Here is an 18,057-nt window from a genome sequence, read left to right as displayed (position 1 = left end):
TGCTTCATCTTGGATGAAGGTTTACCCAAAAACATCGTCGCAGCAACATCTTATAATCTTGGAATATTTTAACAAATGAACAAAAACAACTTTATACGATCAGCCATTATGAACCTGCTTTCTTGCCTTTAAAATTAAAGCTTTGCACGGGTAAAATAAACTTTATAAGTATGCAATCCTTTATAACAATAAATATATACAATCCACGTTGTTTAATAAAAAGAGGGAGAAGAGCAGTACTGCATGCCTGGGCTGGATGTTTGTCATTCAGACACGAACAAACCCTTAACCACCTGGAGAGTGGAAAATGCAACAGTTGAAGAGGGGAAAAAAACACGTCAGTCGTCGCCTGAGGGCTTGAGAAGTCAGGGCCCCAAAAACTGATTTAATCACAGCTCCGATTCAAGGTATAGAGAATGAAGAATTGGTTCCTATCTAATGTGACTGAAATCAGTCGTGTTATTTCCGATTTGACAGGAATATCAAATCCTGTAAAAACACTTTTTTTGTAAGAGATGTTTCGTGGTGACGTGATATTTATTTTTAGTGTGCCGTGATTTGATAACGGAGAGTTTTTAATCCTTCTTGGATTTTCTTCCTGAAATTCCAACATCTGGTCTGAATTCTGATGTAGGCGCATCAACTGTCCAGCAGGGGGCAGTATTCGTTTAATTATAACATTCTACTGGGCACATTCAGGAAACTGATTTGTTCCTAGCGGTTAGTGCTGATTTTGTAGCTGGTGTGTAACGTGGCAGGCGACTGTCGATTATTCCAGAGCTGGTCTGGTGTTTTTAAGACGCATTTATTGCTCGTGTTTTCCGCTGCGTTCAGTGACAGTGGGACGAATCAGCTTCGACGTAGACGTGGTCAGTTGGCGTGCCCGGACTCGGAGCGTCTGCATGATTCTCCCGCAACAGTTTTGCCCTGACCCATTTCCCATCGACCTGCGGTTAAATCGCTGACTTTCGCCGCATTGCTGTGGATTGTACCCTCCTCTGAAAGTTGAAGACGTGGACGGGGCTCAAGATGTCTGTTGCGGGCTTGAAGAAGCAGTTTTATAAAGCCAGTCAGGTTAGCCAAACTTTTCCTGCCAGCTAATAACTGTCATGTATCATTAGCCGCTAGCTACTGCTAACGTGTTTACCCGCCTGTTTGTTGGGGAACAATAAGTAATAAGCTCAAGTGAAGTTGCTGACATTTGTTTTGATGATGTGTGTGCTACCGTTACAATGTTAGCTTTTATGGGGCTCCGTTTCTTGCAGCGTAATTGTGCACAAGTATTCGCTGCTGTGTCGAACTCTGGTTTGGATCGGTAAAACACAGCTATGATACTTTCATATCTGTGTACAGTCAGTCAAGACAAGTGCTACTTGTGGTGGAGCAGATACAACTAGCTAACGATGCTACGATAAATGACATCAAATTTACGCGTAAGAAGATGTATACACATGAACCCAAGTTAAGGGGTGACTCATTATCCAAACAATAATGACGAAGTTCAGAGTGTCATTTTTAAAAGCTTAACTTCTTTTCCAGATGTGTTTGGTTTGTCCATTGTTTATCGCCAGAGATCAGAATGTAGGTCAGCTGGACCGTCCCTATCGCTGTTGAGCAACACTTCATCATTGCTAGATACGGAGAAGTTGAAGTCCTGTCATTATCGTTCTGTTTATGTTTAAAGTTGAATGTTTTCAATTTGCGTCTACTCTGTTCCGGGCGGGGACACTGGAAAAGATTTTTTTTTTGTTTCTCCTTTCTTCCTGCTGATCTCAGCAGGAAAGACGTTTTGGTTTCTGCCCCAACTTCCTGTCAGGAACACGGTCAGATCCCTGATGATTTGGTTCTGAATGCAAGTAGGAGAAACACGACCAAGAAAAGAGTGGTTCAGTCCAACTTCTTCACCATGTTGTGATTTTTTTACCCCTTTTCTGTGGGTCTGACAATGAATGATTGACCCACAGAAGACTAACTTGTGCATGTGCAAAACTTAAACGTGTGCCTCAGTGGGAATTTCCGCCCTTATGTCAGAGATCTGCTTTGCCCTGTATTTGCACAGTGTGTTGTTGCTGTTCTTGCCAACACCTGATAATATTTGTCTTTGTCCAGGCAGAGTTTCTCTTCTCTTCCGCTGAACAGGAAGTTGGTTGTGAAATGGTTAACGGCTCTGCACGCTTCAGTTTTATATACCACTCAAATGCAGGCTCCACCTGGGTGTACTTTTAAGCTCATCTGATGTATTGTATTGACGTAGAGCTTTAGAAATGTTATGCAACGCAACATAAGTACATGTGGATGTGGATATTTGGTGTGTGTGTGTAAGTCTAAACATCTTACAACAGAGAAGATGTGTTGTCCTGTGTCTGGACCATTAATATTTTTAGTCTGTATCTTGTGACCTCAATATCTTAGGGCTGCATCATGTGCTTTCTTCAGTGTGCGGCAAAAAAAATCGCAGTAAAGGATGTTGAGAGAGATGTTAGATATATGTTTGAATCTCTTGGTTACTTGCAATTTGTCTATTTTACTGTCTCAGTTCAGTTGATTAATTATCTGTGATGTTTTTTAAATACATGTCTGTTGAGACCAGGTGGTAGAACTCCAATTTAAGACTTGTAAAGCCACTCACTAATGTTTAAGCGCAAGTACAACTTGGAACCAGATGAAGGGGTTATATCTCCACATGCCACATCTCCGTTGCAAAACTACAGCCACAGAGAAGTTGTTCACAAGAGGTGACATTCCCCACACTTCATTTACAGCCTTTACTTGTCAGATAAATCTGTGTTGAAATGTACAGGCCACTTCACACTCATCTCAGTGTTGACCTTATTTGCAGCAGTGGATCCGATACTGTGGGCCACATTGCTGCCAAGATGACTTTTGACTGGGTGATAAACTCTCGACCATGACTCTGTAAATATCAGAAGTTTATTTCAACAAAATTAGCTGCCGTGGGCCTCACTTGGTGTCCTCAGGTCATCATGCATCAAACCATGAATGATTACTGATCCAGACTTCTTTCCTCAGTGTCAGTGACTTACTTTGACCCTTTTTTCACATTGGAGGTTGAGTATGCATCACATTCCTGAACCTTGCCACTCAATGTGCTCCTGTCAATTAATTTTTTAATTCATTATTTTCCCTTTTCCTCTCTGCCGTCATGATCGTGATTTGATAAATGGGAAACTGTTCAATATTTTTTGTCTCCATAACTGTCCTAATAATGTAAGTTAACATAGTACGCAGTTGCTGTTGAAAGCTATTGACATGATAAATGGACGCAGACACATGGACTCAGGGTTTGCCCAGGTCCAACCTCTTTAGTGAGGATGGATATAGAAACTCACCCTGACAGTTAGTGAGTCATAGTGAAACTGACTCTGTTTAATCTCGGCGGTTAGACTTTGTGTCTCATCAGACAAACTTGTGATACTGAGTCAAAGCAGGTTGTTTATTTCCTTGGAATAGGAATGGACTTCTCTGTAATTAAGTGATGGAAATGAAATTTGTTTACTCCTGATAGTTTTTGCTTAATATTTCTTCTGATACAGTTTTACTTGAATTGAATTTTGCTCTCAGTAGTTCTATGATGTCTTCCACATTTTTTTGAAATGTGTCATTCTCATTCGCATGATCCGAAACAAAACAAAATGTCTTTGTTTTTAGATGGTCAGTGAGAAAGTTGGAGGTGCAGAAGGAACAAAGCTGGATGAGGACTTCAAAGACTTGGAGCGGGTAAGATAGTGGCCCCTGCAGCAGTAATAAAAGCTGATGGGTTTTACAAATGGTGGGAAATAGGACCACAAGTTTTTAAATCGATGTCTCATGCCTTTCAACCATTTTGTTTGTGCTCATTGTAATTTTACAGAAAGTAGATGTGACTACTAAAGCTGTGGTGGACGTCATTTCCAAAACTTCAGAATACCTTCAGCCCAATCCAGGTGAGAAGATAACCTTAACACCTTTAATGCTGTTTTAAAATGGTTTGAGTCACTTACGAAAAGAACCTCAAACCCAATCCTTGCCAAACACACAGCATCATAACCACAAAACATAGTTATATAACACACCTTCTCTAAGATGGGCTTAACATATTATATTTCAACAAAGCCTTGCTTATTTTGTCTTAGTGAACTTTGCCTATCATCCCTCCAATATTTGATCATGATCCTGTTTTGCGTCATCATCAGTCTCTGAAGTGAGAGGCAGCTCACTGTTTCTAGATTGTATCACTATCGATATATATTGATTTATGTTTCTTGTTGGTCTCCAGCATCGAGGGCCAAGCTGTCCATGTTAAACACCATGTCCAAAATCCGGGGTCAGGTAAAGAATCCAGGTTACCCCCAGGCTGAGGGGCTTCTCGGAGAATGTATGTCCAAATACGGACGCGACCTCGGCGACGACACAAACTTCGGTGAGGCTGTGAACGTTTATGTCCTTGAGAATTCCTTCCTTGGTTTTGTCTGTTTGTCATCATGCTTTCATAAATCATCAATTTCTTGTTTGTGTTTGCAAGGTGGAGCACTGTTAGAAGTAGGTGAGGCCATGAAGCGACTGGCAGAAGTGAAAGACTCTCTAGACATTGACGTCAAACAGAACTTTATTGATCCCCTGCAAGGCCTTTGTGACAAAGACCTCAAGGAAATACAGGTAAAGTAGTGAGGAGCCACTTGTGTGTAGGTGTTGTACACACATAAGTAACAGAACAGGTAACAGATGGTCTTCTCGTCTCAGCACCATCTCAAGAAGATGGAAGGGAGGCGTTTGGACTACGATTACAAGAAAAAGCGTCAAGGCAAAATCCCAGAAGATGAAATTCGACAAGCGCTGGAGAAGTTTCATGAATCAAAGGAAGTAGCCGAGACCAGCATGTACAACCTCCTGGAGACTGATGTGAGGACTGAGTCCATGTTGACCCATTTCATTACACATCACAGGAGAACATGATGCTTTCTTTTGTCAGAACAAAAATGGGGAATGATTTTCTACTACTGCAACCTTTGATTCATCACAACTAATGTATGATCATTTCATATATTTGGTTTATGTTCCTTAAACTCCTGCAGTATTAATTTAGCAAAATAATACACCTGATCATTTATTGACAACCTCAGTAAGTGTTGGTCGCCCCACTCTCTTTCTGTCCCCATTCGTCAGACCATAACTTGCACAGACTCAGACACTTATATGCTGACATCACACTGATGTTCAGGTCCGTACAGTCCTCAATAGTCAGAGAGAAGTGCAGACATGATTGAGGAAGATGGGAGAGTCAAGCGATGGTTCATAACAGAATATTTCACTCCTGCCTTTGCTGCTAAACTGCAGGGACTCTAAGGTCTGACATCACCATGTGGTCAGTTTCAACATGCAGAGAAGCCTTGTGTTTGACACCTTTTCCATGCGACAGAAGCTTTTCTTGTTAGTCAGGCCGTTTGAGTCAGTCTGTGCTCCTAAGGTGCAGTAACTCCGTACATATCTGCTCCTTCATGTAACTTGGAGATGATTGAAGACGCACTTTTGTCTTGTGTGTTTGCAGATAGAACAGGTGAGCCAACTGTCGTCTCTGGTGGAGTCTCAGCTTCAGTATCACAGACAAGCTGTTCAGGTGCTGGATGAACTTTCGGACAAACTCAGTGACAGGTACAGTGATGACCTCTCTCGTGATGTAGCGACCGCTCTTGATGTGTGTATATGATGTTAGCATGCATTCAAACGTTGGCAAACAGGCTCTGTTCCAATATCTCAGCATGTTTTAGGATTTTCCAGAATAACATTCTGCTCCCATTGTTTTTTGCAGGATGAAGGACGCACAGTCCAGACCCAGGCGTGAATACACACCGAAACCCAAACCCATGTTTTACTACGGGGATGACCACCACTCGAACGGCGGGTTTTCAACTTCAATGGCTCCTCCACCCTCACGCAATTCAGGTGCCATGACGTACTTTGTCTTTGTTTTGCTCCATTTTTAAATTTATTGTTGAGTCCAGTACCGAAATCACAGACTTTTCCTTGTATGTCTTCTGTATGCTATCGAATAGTAATAAGATCATGAGTCCCAGGCCCATTATCTGTTGCAGAACTTTTGGGGGAAATGAATGGCCCATTCTTAGCTAGAACAACATCAGAATAAGTGCTCCACTTCAGCAATTCTCTACTAAGTTCCTCAGAACCACATTAAACATGGTGGTTTTGCTTCATGCAACGATCCAGCCTTGACTTGACCACGAAGACGGTGTCAGCGTCTGTAACAGCTGTTCAACCACAGTCGTGTCCACGCAGCATTCTTATGATTGTTATTCTGGCACGGACACACAACCCTACTAGTTTAAAATCCCTTTTCAGTTAAGTCTCCATAGTTGTCACATGTACTAAAGTAGCACACAAACTCTTATTTTAGTGCAGATGAGCTTGTTAAGATCCTTCAGTCTTATTCATGATTTGATGATTCATGGAGAGGTTAAGTATTTTATACTGCTGCATTATAGCAGACCTGGTTACGTCGCATTATATTGTCTGACAAACATAATCCTAAGCAAGTCCGGGTCATTTGTAAATGCACTCAATAGTCAATAGTTGTGTGTTGTTTCGAGCTGAAGTCAAAGTGGTTCTGAAGGTCACCGATGCTTGCTTGTTGGACTGCATGAATAGCTGCTAGACATTTTGTATCGGTACAGCAAGAGTCAGAAAGTTCAGCATCAAGCAACTAGGTGCTTATGGTGCACCTCTTTGTTTCTGTATGAAAGCCTTTATTTTCTCTCACTTGGTCGTATTCCTCTGGAGTGTGGATGGTACGAATGTGTTGAGGCAGAGACTGCTAACACATGATCCCTATCTCAAACAGTCCTCAGGGTGATGTCGTCTTTATAACTTGCGTTTTCCTGTTTCCTCTTTGTTGATTTAAGCCGTGTGGTTTTACATTTGGCCTCGTGAGAGCGGCGTGTGTCAGTATGGTTGTTTTGGTTCGATTGCAGTTATCGACCAGCTCTGTTTTTAGATGATTTGTCCAGGTCTCCGAACAAAACGTGCTTCAATACCCAAGTGTTGAATAAATAATAGTGGCAATCCAGGGTTCAGCTCACAGTTCAGGAGGATGAATAAAATGTGTCCCGGGTGCCAGAATGGTTACGCAAGTCAAGATGAAGCTGGAAAAAACGTTCTAGTCGTGCCACTAAACAATTGTCTTGGAGTCGTGCGGTGTTCACCTTTAACCTTGTTCCTCTCCCGTCACCAGCACCATCTTTGCTCCCGGCCAGATTGTTTTTTCGGAAGTCTCGATTGTGTGAGTCCCAGCTTGTTTGGAGCATGACTAACGTGGAGTTGGACTGCCGTGGTGTGTTTGTGTAGCGTTTGCTTTTAGGGGAGGAAGCACACATGTTGCTCCTCACAGTGTCAACAAACTCTCAGTGGCTGTCCTGCAGGTATCAGTGGGAAGAGCTGCAGCATGAATCCACTTCCTGTCTACTTTTAGTAAAGCACACAGACGCCACACATTTTTTATGTTCTCTCAAGAATTTGTCTGAAGAAATGTACAACACACATCTTGTTTCCTTTAGTCTTTACATCAAATACTCTCAGACTTACTGTAATTATTTGTATTGAAGCAGCTTTGACTTCACCAATTGTTTCCAAAGGTCATGAGTGAGGTGCAAGCTGGATGTACAGGAAACTGAACTTGTTCCGTGGTACTCTCTGACTTCTCCTGCATGAGTGAGTCATCACTTGTGTTGCTGTGGAAACACCCAAACAGTGATGCTGATCGCTCCTGTATCAGAGCGTCTGCTGTCACCGGTGACTTCATAATTTTATTCACTTCAGTCCAACTCTCTTCTTCTGTCAGAAGACTAGCATGGTAACAGCACCATGACATCCTCCAGTCGATATAATGGAGGCTTCAAAGCAGCCAGAGCGACACTGAAAGTTGCCCTGGCTGCCTCAGACATCATACAATGAGAAAATTGTTTGTGCTCAAAAGGCCAGTTTGTTTGCGCGTGCAGCTTCTCTCTCCACTGCCGACCCCTGTGACGTCACCGGGCAAGATGGACAGAGACAGATGGCAAATAAACATGGCTGTTTAGTGCCTCCTGCTTTGGCCTGGTCGGCACACATGCATGCACTCGTGGCTGCACCTTACGGTGGTTTACTTCTGTCTGGATGATGTGGTGATCGAGAGTGTTCTTTTCACTTCACGGTCACATGATGTCATGAAAGCAGGCTCTAGGTGAGAATTAGAACTGGCCGCTAATCGACTGTTAAGATAGTTACCTTTTCAGCACATGCGTCAGTTAGTACCCTCTACGGTGAGAGGAGAAATGGCTCTGGAGGCTGTGGATCCATCGCAGCCCTGAACATAAAAGCATAGGAACATTTCACAGTAAAAGAGTAATTAAAATGCAAGTTTCAAAACAGCATTTCATATGTGTTTTTGCTTTTCATTTTCCATTTACAACACTATGGCATGTGTTGCTCAGTGTCACATGTCAACTAGCTGTTAAGCTGTTAAGATAGTTATCAACTATCTTAACAGTTGCAGCCATATTCAGAAACATTAGGTTAAACAGGTTTGGTTGTGTAATGACTCACAGCTTAACCCGTATTTTGCATTTTGCATTCTATATTTTACATTTCAGATTTATATTCTTGTTGTTTACGGAACATGTTAATCAGAATCAGAAAAACTTTATTTATCCCAAGGGAAATTCTGTTTGTAACATGCTCTTTACACAACATATCACAATAAAATGAAAAAGAAATAATATTATAAAGTGCAAAAAGCAATACAAAAGAGCTTAGAAACAATGCGCGAGTGGAAAAAAAAAACGTGGCAAAGAATCCTTCATTGAATTTTTTCAGGGATGAAAGACTGCTACCGTTAAGTTACAAACAAACTTTCCCTTGGGATTAATAAAGTTTTTTTCTGATTCTGTAAAACCTCTCTGTGGTCAACTAGTGGGATGGGGAACCAAATGCTTCTTTGATTTGGTCATGAGCTTTTTGCTGAGGGAAAAAAATCAGATTATATTTGACTTGTCTATAATAGAGGTTCAAACTGCGTCTTTTTTTCTTTAATATACTTTTATTGTAAAATAAAGTTTTCTTCAGTAATAAAGTTTATCATGCTTATAAAGAAAAAAAATCATTTTGTACGCTACGACTTACAGGACGGGTCACGGTTTTATTCATTTTTAGTATGTTGCATCATCATGTAGCCACTGGATTCTCTGACTCTGACAAACAAAAAAGTTCAGATCCAGGATGAGTCGATGAAAACGTAAGGAAGGCAAATATGAAAAGGCTGCCAAAGACACAAGCTTCCCTCTGTGAAGACAATTCTTACAAAGTCGCTTCATGGAGTCCACCAGTGTCAGTGTTTATCCGTTGTCCTGCATCATTAATCCCATTATCCTTCAAGCTCTGTGATGACAGGAGTCATGACGGAATGAAGAAATCCATGGAGCGGAGCCTCTTGTGTGGCCACCATATTTATTATTTAAAGTTAATTTCTTGGAAGTGGATGGATATGGCTCTTTCTAATGTCAGTAAATGCTAAGGTGATGCTTTCTCTTGCTAACACCCGTCAACTCTGAAAACCAGAAGGATAAACTAAAGTAATGTGGTTGATTCTCTTGTTGCGATTTACAATCCAAGTCATACGCCTCGAGGAATATTGGTGAGAGAGAAACAAGTTTTGCAGTTTTCTCTTTTCAGGCCCTGTACATGTTTGAAAAAGCCGGGCGGCATGCGAGGACTTGTTCTGTTATGTTGTGCAGACAACGATGACACCACTTTCCTTCTGTGATTGTTGGAACTTCTGTGCCTCTCTTGGAAGCTAAACCGTAGCAGTGCGCCTGGCTGTTGAACCCTCACTGGATGAGCTTTCATGCATAAGGTGGACCCCACATGCTTCATCACCACCATAAGTGAGGCTTCACTCAGAATAACAGACCGAGTTATTGTGTGACCAAAAAGCAGTTTTCCTGGATCTAGTGGCGCACCTCGGTCAGAGAGCTGAATATCGGATCAAATCTGTTATGCTTGTGTTGTTTGTTACATCTTAGCTTGATGCTTCCTGTTCCTTCTTCAGAGAAGTGGATGGACCTGGGTCAAAACAATGATGATACACGCCATTTGTGTCGCATCTTATCCATGCCGCCATCAGGTGCTTAGACGTGGCGGAAGAGCAAAGCCATTAATGAGTCCTGACACATTCACAGTTTGTGGATCGAAATCCCAATATCATTTTGTGTCATGGTCTGAAGGTTTTAGTTGTGTTATGCCATTACAGATCCAGATGCTGGTCTTTATTCTTCATTGCTGAGCAGAGACAGCCTTGAACCATCAACCTGATATTGGTGTTCATGTCATTCCTCTGCTGTCCTCTTTGGTTCTCAGCTCCGGAGCAGCCCAGCTGCAAGGCCATGTACGACTTCGAGCCGGAGAACGAGGGCGAGCTGGGCTTCCACGAGGGAGACATCATCATCCTGACCAACCAGATCGATGAGAACTGGTACGAGGGAATGATCAACGGCCAGTCCGGTTTCTTCCCCCTCAACTACGTGGAAGTCCTGGTTCCGTTGCCGCACTAGAGCTTGTGAGGAGAGAGAGAGAGAGAGAGAGACGGGTGTAGAGTTTCACCTGGGGGGATAAGTTGTTGTGGTTCACGTAATTTCATTAATGACTCCAGTGTTGATGGTCACATTTCAGGGTCCGGACCCGAGCCGGTATCAGCAGGTCAAAGGCCACACAATGTCACACAGTGTCAGTTCACTGATGCCGCCACAGATGATACAAAAAGTTGCAAAGACTGAGGTCGATAAAGTCTTCCTCATTTGTTGATAACTCAGGTCGGCCGCCATTTTAACAGCTGTCAGTCCCTCATGCTCTTCCTGTCTGTAAACTTTCAAACCTCCAGAACTGGAGCTTGTCTCATCATACCCCCATGTGGCGAGACTGAGAATTGCCTTCGCATGTCAACAGCAGGTTTACGTTGGTATCAACTTCAAGTAGTTACAACTAGCTGATGTTTGGATTGTGTAGTCGGAGTGTGTGAGCCTTTCATGTTTTAGCCGACACGTTCAGACGCCTTCCAGTTCTGCGTGTTTCACTCTTCATGCAGGGCTTGGAAGGAGCCGAGCTGCCTGGCGAGTCTGCGCGGAGGCTACATTTGCACCTTGCTACTCCAATGAGATTGAGTGAGCGTGAGACAGACCCAAAGTGAAATGCAGACGTTGCACCTTTTAGTCACCCATGGCACTCGTGATATAGTCTGCTGAGTAGATGAGCCAAAACCTCACAAAGCGCCGCTAACAGCCATATCTTGTCCGTTCAAACTGCTTCTGTCCGTGGTCAGTGTTTCGTGGCCTGCTCTGGATGAGACGGCGCTGCGGGCAGCGTCCTACACACGTGCCACTCTCTTGAATCACTTTTTGCTAAATGTGAACGTCATCATGAGCCATGTATCATTCTTTCCTCTAATATTCAGTTGACAGCTTTTTAAACCCTATTTTAACTGTTTCTGTTCAAACACTAATGAGTTCTTCTTCTCCTGTTATTTTTGAGGACCAACACGTTTATTTGTTTATGGTGAAGATCTACCTGATCTGTAAAGTTCAGGCTCAACTGAACTGGGTTGTGTGACGTTGCAGAGTAAGTTTCAGTGGACTCTGTGGTCCAGTATGAGACCATTTCATTCACCCTCCCAGCGACGCGTCGACTGAGAGCTGAGCATATTTTCTGATCGCCAGAACGGCAATACATGTTTGAAGTTCAGCACTGTCAGCGTGAGCACAGGGCACCCCATCCTGTCATGGAACGTTTCTATACTGAAACGGCACTTTTTAATCTGTATTTTGGAACAAAATATTTGGAAAATAATTTTAAAAAATGAATATATGATTTCAGTTGATATTAACCGAACGAATGATACTTTGCTCTACAGTCAAAAAAACGTTTCCCGATATTATGGATCCAATAGAGGCTGTTTAGCATTTGTGTCGCTGCTGGATGGATTGTGATCACAATGGTGGCTGCAGAGGAGTCTGGTGTGTTTGAGGGAGAGGAGGGATTAAAGGGAAGCCCTGGCTGCGTTCACATGAAAGACAGTAGATCTCAGTTTAGACAAGTTGTAGAATATTTCAGACACATTTCACAGTGTGCAGATTTATTTTCCTCCTCTGGAGTTGGAAGCTGCCTTTTTATTTTTTTTGAACAGACGCCGGCGTCTACCAAAACACACTGCTGTGAAGGTCTGCCATGATTGTTGGGTGGTAACTTCACAGCCTTCGTGTGAACGCAGCCAGCTAGGGAGCATGGTCCTTCCCAAACATTCGTCTGTGATTGACAAATATGTGCTGTCTCACTTGTTTGCAGTATCTCTGCTGCATGTTTGCATCTGGGCGTGAGAGATTCTGACGTGTTTACAACTAATATTGTTCCTTCTAGATGTTTGTGCAGGTCCTGGGTGAAAAAAAAAAGTTTGGGGACTGCATGGTGATAAAAATGTCAGTGCCTTTCAGAGTAACCAAAACGTAACCAAGCTTTTGCTTAGTTTGAAGCCGTCAGCACTTTCCTGTATAGAGCTGCGAACATGACACTATGCCACTCGAAACATGTCGCCTTCTCTGTTCCGCATTGCTTTTATTTGATCAGTCTTAAATGTCATTTGCATCAATTACTCCGGCTCACTATAGTGTTATTTCTTTTTTTTTATATACAAAACCTTTAAAACAAATATTTGCATGTAGTCATTTATTACACCTTGTTTTAGATTTATTTTGTCTTAACTACACTATTTCTTGTCATCGTTATACTTACGTTTGTGTCCTCTCCTTGTCATAAATAAAGAGGAAAAAAAACAAGTGTGTTGGATTCATATAGATTTATTTTCTTAAAGAATGCTTACAAAGTACATGTAGTAGTTTCAGTGTTTCCAGTGTGTGAAGCTCAAGGATCTGTGGTTGTGGAATCAGCAGGCTTAAGGCAGAGGAATAAATACAAGACGTCTACAGGAGCACTTCTGTTTTCGTACGTCAGACGTGTCAAACCCACGTCCAGCCCATCTTTAACACAAGATGTTGCTGTGACATTTCACTGTCCGCCATTAATGGCCAGACAAGTCCCATAATGCACTGCAACAGTTAAGCAGTTAACAGCTGTAAGAACTAAACCTTGTTTTTCTGATTAAATACAGGGATCAAGTGGACACTTTTGTCATGTTTGGAAAGTGAGTGGCAGGAAAGTAGGACGCTGATTCGGCTATGACACAAGAACGACTTTAAAACCCACCAAACTAGTATTTGCTCAAAAATACGCCCAGTTTCCTGGTGAGTTCCTCATGGATTTGTTTGATCCACTACAATTTTTAGAGGCATCAAAACATCTAATACATAAATAATAAGTGCCTTTCTGGTGCTCTCTGCAATGTGGGACTACATTTGTTCAGTTTGTCACAGAGAATGTTCCGGGACGTCCGGCCTGGACTGCCGAGAGGAAGAGCTGGCAAACACATTGACATGAAGGCTAAAGTATAGTTGGCACGTCTGAGAAGTGGAACTCTAGAATCTCAGTGGGGAAGCTCAGGCATTCACAACTCTACTGCAGATCACGCTCTGCCAAAACAACACAATTATACATGGGACGTGTCGGCGCACCGACGGGCACGTGTAGGTCCACTTATGTTCCCGGTTCAGACAGTTCTGTCGGGGGTAAGAATGCCTCGTAATCTCATGCTGCCTGTTGGTTTAAATATTAAAGGTGCTGAGCTCATCATATTTAGAATCTCAGGTGTGAAAGTCACTGTGGTGATCAAGCACCACTTGCGAGGAGAACCTGTGTCTGCTCACTGTCCGCTGCTCAGCTGGCTGTAGACGTGCTCCAGAATCTGAGAGTAGGCCTGGTCTTTGGGGGCGTGGCAGCTGAGCGACCCCTGAAGGAGCAGACCAAAACACATGAGTCCACACCGACACTGGGGTAAACATGCTGCTCCTCTCACCTTGATCTTGTCCAGCATGGTGGTCTCGGGACACCAGTACTGGCTGAACTGAACCAGATCTGGAGCACCTCTGTAGTAGTCCACCAGCAGCATCTGCAGGAAACACACACACACTTAAAAACCATCCACTTCACTTCTGAAACTGCCTCGCTACCATCTCGTTCAGGACGTCGCTGGTGAGGAAGTTGTCCTGGACGTAGGTGACCTCCACAGCTACCGGTATGCCATAGTCATTGGGACGTTGCTGTAGACAGAACAAGCTTGACTTTAACGTTGCTGCTAGAAATAAGCAAAAGTGGCTGCCAGCTCACCTCTGGTGGTGGTACGACCCAGTATGGTGTTATTGTGGATGCCACGCCTTGGTTTCCGTGGTAATATGGTCCTAACATAGAGAAACAAAAAATATTTTCATGCATTCACAATGAAAAATGAAAAAAAGGTGGGGGAAAAGGTGGGAATAAGGTCATTTGTAACAGTGTTGTGATTGGGACTGTTTATCGGAGTTTGCATGCTTTTATTTTGAAGGGTAACTTTTCGGTTTACTTCCGCCACACATTAAGGCTACAGCTTTGTACCAGTAAGGAAGATTTGTTTTTTTTTTTGTTCCCCTCAAAGATAGGGAGCCATGTACGGAGTTTGCTAAGGTGCTGGCGTATGTTGCTATGACGGAATATGTGTTTTAAATTAGTCTCTTTTCAGCAGCAGGTAATCTGCAAGTACTCAGTAGTATTCATAACTCGCCACGAAAACCTTGTTTATTTAAGTGTCTTGGAATGGGGTTTCATTTGATTTTCATCTCCTACGTTTTGCTTGTGAGTTGGTCCAAGTGACAAAAATAAGTGTGCACATCTGTCATTGTAGGAGTCTGAAGTTCTGGTTGGGATGTGACGCATTCTCCTGAGGAACTTTCACTCGATCAGGATTTTCTCATGACTTTCAGTTTTCTTTGTTGGGTCTCAACAAGTGTGTGGGAGTTGGGGTTGGTTGACCCTGACTGTGTGCAACACTGGGAATATCAGCAGAGATCTGTGGCACTGCAGCTGAGGAAGTGCCAAGTTTGGAAAGTCCATGAGGTGGCACTATAATGTGGAACCAGAAAGTGTCATGAAGTGAAGAATCCCAACTTGAACCACTTTAAAGAAGCTGGAAAACTTACGACGTCTTTGAGGAAACTCACCGCAGATGATGCCCAGACATGGCTGGAAGCCGTTGTTGGAGCCCTGCAGCCTCAGCTGGTGGTCCATCTGGGAGTCAATGTCCTGCAGGGAGGGCAGGGCCGGACCTCTGGGGTGACTGTGGTACCAGCCCACCAGCGACAGTCCACGCATGAACAAGTTCTGGCAGATCTGGGGAAGAGGAAAACAAGGGACTTTGAAAGTGTTGATGCTACATGAAGAGGAAATACAATACAAATAAATAAATAATACAATATCTTTCAGTATAACAAACACAAAGATTTGTTTTACAAATGAAGCCAACACCTCATAACAGAGAATAAAGTACACAATGTGAGGACACATTCTTGGTTAAAGCCAACTGGTTATCAAGAATCTTTGCTCTTGATATTTCTGGTGCTTCACCTCCTCCTCCACAGCCGACGCTGCTTCTCGATCCGCCAGCCTGGTCCGACAAGGAAATGCCCTTAAAATAGTGAGCACTTGAAGAGAAAGACAAAGGTTGGAGTGAAAAAAAACGGAACAGAGCTTTTAATTGGGTTGCAGCAGTCCAACACTTACGCTGTGTGTTCGTGTCCCAGCGTCCGCCCAGGTAACCCACCACTTCACTGGTGGTCAGGTGACAGTGGAAGTCCTGAAGGAGACGTTTAAAGGTCACACCATGTTGATGTTTGGCCTCTCAAATGTGTGTCAGTGTCATACCATGAGCAGCAGGACGTTGCTGGACACGGCGACATTGAAAGGCTGGAATCTGTTGATGGCTGAGAAGGCTGACAGCTCCACCAGAGTGTGGGGATCCCTGAGGAGGAGGAGGGCAGGTGAAGAGCATGTCGGCTGTGTGGTTAGAAGTGGTGCTGCTACCTGGAAGAATCTCTGGTGCCCAAAGTGCAGTATCTGACTGGAATCCTCTCTCGGTCAGATCTCTTGGAGACCATCACGTCTACAACCATGGAGGGAAAAGTGAGATGAGGAACAGTGAGGAAACGGAGGAGAGGAAAAATAGAAGGTAAAAAGGTTGGAAGAAGAAGAGCAAGTGAAATGAATAGGAAAGAATGGTGCAGGAGAGAGAAAGCAACAATGGAGGGCATGTTCTGACAGGGGAGAAGGGGAAGAAATACCATTTAATCCTGGTTTGGAGTTTTTGTTCTTCTCATCGGCCTGTATAGTTTTGCCATCCTCTTCATCCTCATCATCGTCTTCCTCGCTCACCAGACTCTGCCCACAGCACAGTTCCAGTCAGCTGGATTCATCGCATGAAGCTCCAAGTCTCACCATGTCGGCGCTGGGCTGGTACTTGTGCAGCCACGTGGTTTTGTACTGGACCAGCTTGTTGCCCCTGTAGCGGACTGAGGCCCAGCCACATCCGGACTTCTTAGCTGGGTTGACAAGACGCTTGCAGTGAGTGGCCCAAGCGCTGGGGGAGTTGAAGATCTGACCCGTCTCCACCCATCGGATCTTCCCGTCGTTCAGCAGGTCGCCAATGAAGTTCTTGCCCTGAGGGGGGGGTGTGGGAGCAGGTTCAGCTTTACAACATCAGCTCATGTGTCGGAAACAGGGTCAGTACCAGATAGTGGATGGCGAGGACGCCGTCGCCCGGCTCTACCAGCCCGTCCTTCAGCAGCACCCGCAGAGTGATGCCCCTCCGGGTCAGGAGGGAGCCCCGGCCCGAGCTGGAGCGCAGGTCGGCCTCCTCCCCTCCACTCAGCTCTTCCTCATCCTCCTCACCTCCGTCCTCCACCACCTGAGGGGAGCTGGGCGGCTCTGAACCTGAGCACACGTGCACAACAGTGGCGTGAAAGACTGTAGTATTTGGAGAATACTACAGAGGCTCTGAAGTATTTCTAAAGCCAAGATGGAACCCAGTTCTTTTCACACAGACTCTGTCTCCCTCCATGACTCCCACTCACCTGCCCAGACTGCAGTGGTCAGTACCTGACTGAAGGAGTTTATACCCACTAAGATGTGAAATGAATCACCATCAATAATCACATTTTCACAGGTTATGAAGCAGGAGTATTTAGTGACAAGTTTCCAGCAGCTTTTGCTTGTGTCTGCGCTTCAGCACCATGTTGTTTGTTGATCATTGGAACAGACGCTAATGGTGGCCGGTGCCAGTCAAAGGTGCGAGAGCCTAAAATGAAATCGCCTACTCAATCGAACCCGCGTGTTTAAACCTGTCATTCTATGAAGAAGTGCTTCACTGGTCGGCTCTTTGTCTCCAGCCCCCTCCACCAGAGCAGGGCCTGCTCCCCCTTCCTCCCTTTCATTTCCTCCAAATCACAATTAAAGCCTCTTGTCTTGATCTCACCCATGGTCTCCCGGAGCGGAGCGGATCCTGGTCGTGGAGCTGGCGGCGGTGCTGGAGTGGAGCTCCGGGCTGATCTCACCGACTCCGCCGCACTGGCCTCGGGTCTTATTCAACACACCATGAGATGAAGGCGTCTGAGTGTGGCGAGACGGCGAGTTTCCTTGTTGTGTTGCTTTAATGTCAGCTCCCCTCCCCTTCCCTTCCTCCCGTCCTTGTCACTCTGCCTCCTCCTCGGAGGTGCCAGACCGACTTGTCTGCCATTATTCACCCGCTCATGAGCCTCAAACCCCCCTGACGAGGCGCCCAAAACTGCAGCCGGCGACGTTTATTTACGGCAAACAACCCAAACTGTCGCCTCCGTTCAGAGTCGCTCGTTCAACCATCGGACGTTCGCTGTCAGCGAAGACTAAAAGTACTTTATCAGAAGAATTTCTGCCACTCGAAAACACCAGTTGTTGTTGTCTCCAAGATGCTTAAGCGCGACACGGGGTGACATTTCTCAGCTCTATAGTGAGTTTTCTCCACAAAAGTCTTCAGACGTCTTTATCTCCCAAACAAGGAGATGAACCGGAAAT

General features: G+C 44.3%; 2 protein-coding genes across 2 annotated transcripts; one reads left to right on the top strand and one right to left on the bottom strand.

Annotated features, from left to right (window-relative positions):
* The first annotated feature begins 709 nt into the window (after nt 1-709).
* sh3gl1b (SH3-domain GRB2-like 1b) lies at nt 710-12,851 on the top strand. The gene is made up of 9 exons (XM_053872641.1): nt 710-1,074; nt 3,670-3,738; nt 3,872-3,944; nt 4,277-4,420; nt 4,523-4,656; nt 4,741-4,899; nt 5,546-5,649; nt 5,807-5,940; nt 10,402-12,851. Exons 1-9 carry the CDS (start codon nt 1,030-1,032, stop codon nt 10,593-10,595), a joined length of 1,056 nt encoding a protein of 351 aa, XP_053728616.1. The 5' UTR covers nt 710-1,029; the 3' UTR covers nt 10,596-12,851.
* Nucleotides 12,675-17,991, bottom strand: mpnd (MPN domain containing). The gene is made up of 13 exons (XM_053872627.1): nt 17,483-17,991; nt 16,739-16,941; nt 16,447-16,668; nt 16,293-16,389; nt 16,036-16,114; nt 15,877-15,973; nt 15,736-15,808; nt 15,580-15,656; nt 15,177-15,345; nt 14,311-14,381; nt 14,154-14,243; nt 14,000-14,092; nt 12,675-13,933 (listed from the first exon to the last, which is right to left on the bottom strand). Exons 1-13 carry the CDS (start codon nt 17,484-17,486, stop codon nt 13,847-13,849), a joined length of 1,362 nt encoding a protein of 453 aa, XP_053728602.1. The 5' UTR covers nt 17,487-17,991; the 3' UTR covers nt 12,675-13,846.
* Nucleotides 17,992-18,057: the final 66 nt, after the last annotated feature.

This window comes from Synchiropus splendidus, chromosome 1 (assembly GCF_027744825.2).
Source record: "Synchiropus splendidus isolate RoL2022-P1 chromosome 1, RoL_Sspl_1.0, whole genome shotgun sequence".
Classification (NCBI taxonomy): Eukaryota; Metazoa; Chordata; class Actinopteri; order Syngnathiformes; family Callionymidae; genus Synchiropus; species Synchiropus splendidus.
This window is presented reverse-complemented; position numbering and strand designations above follow the sequence as displayed.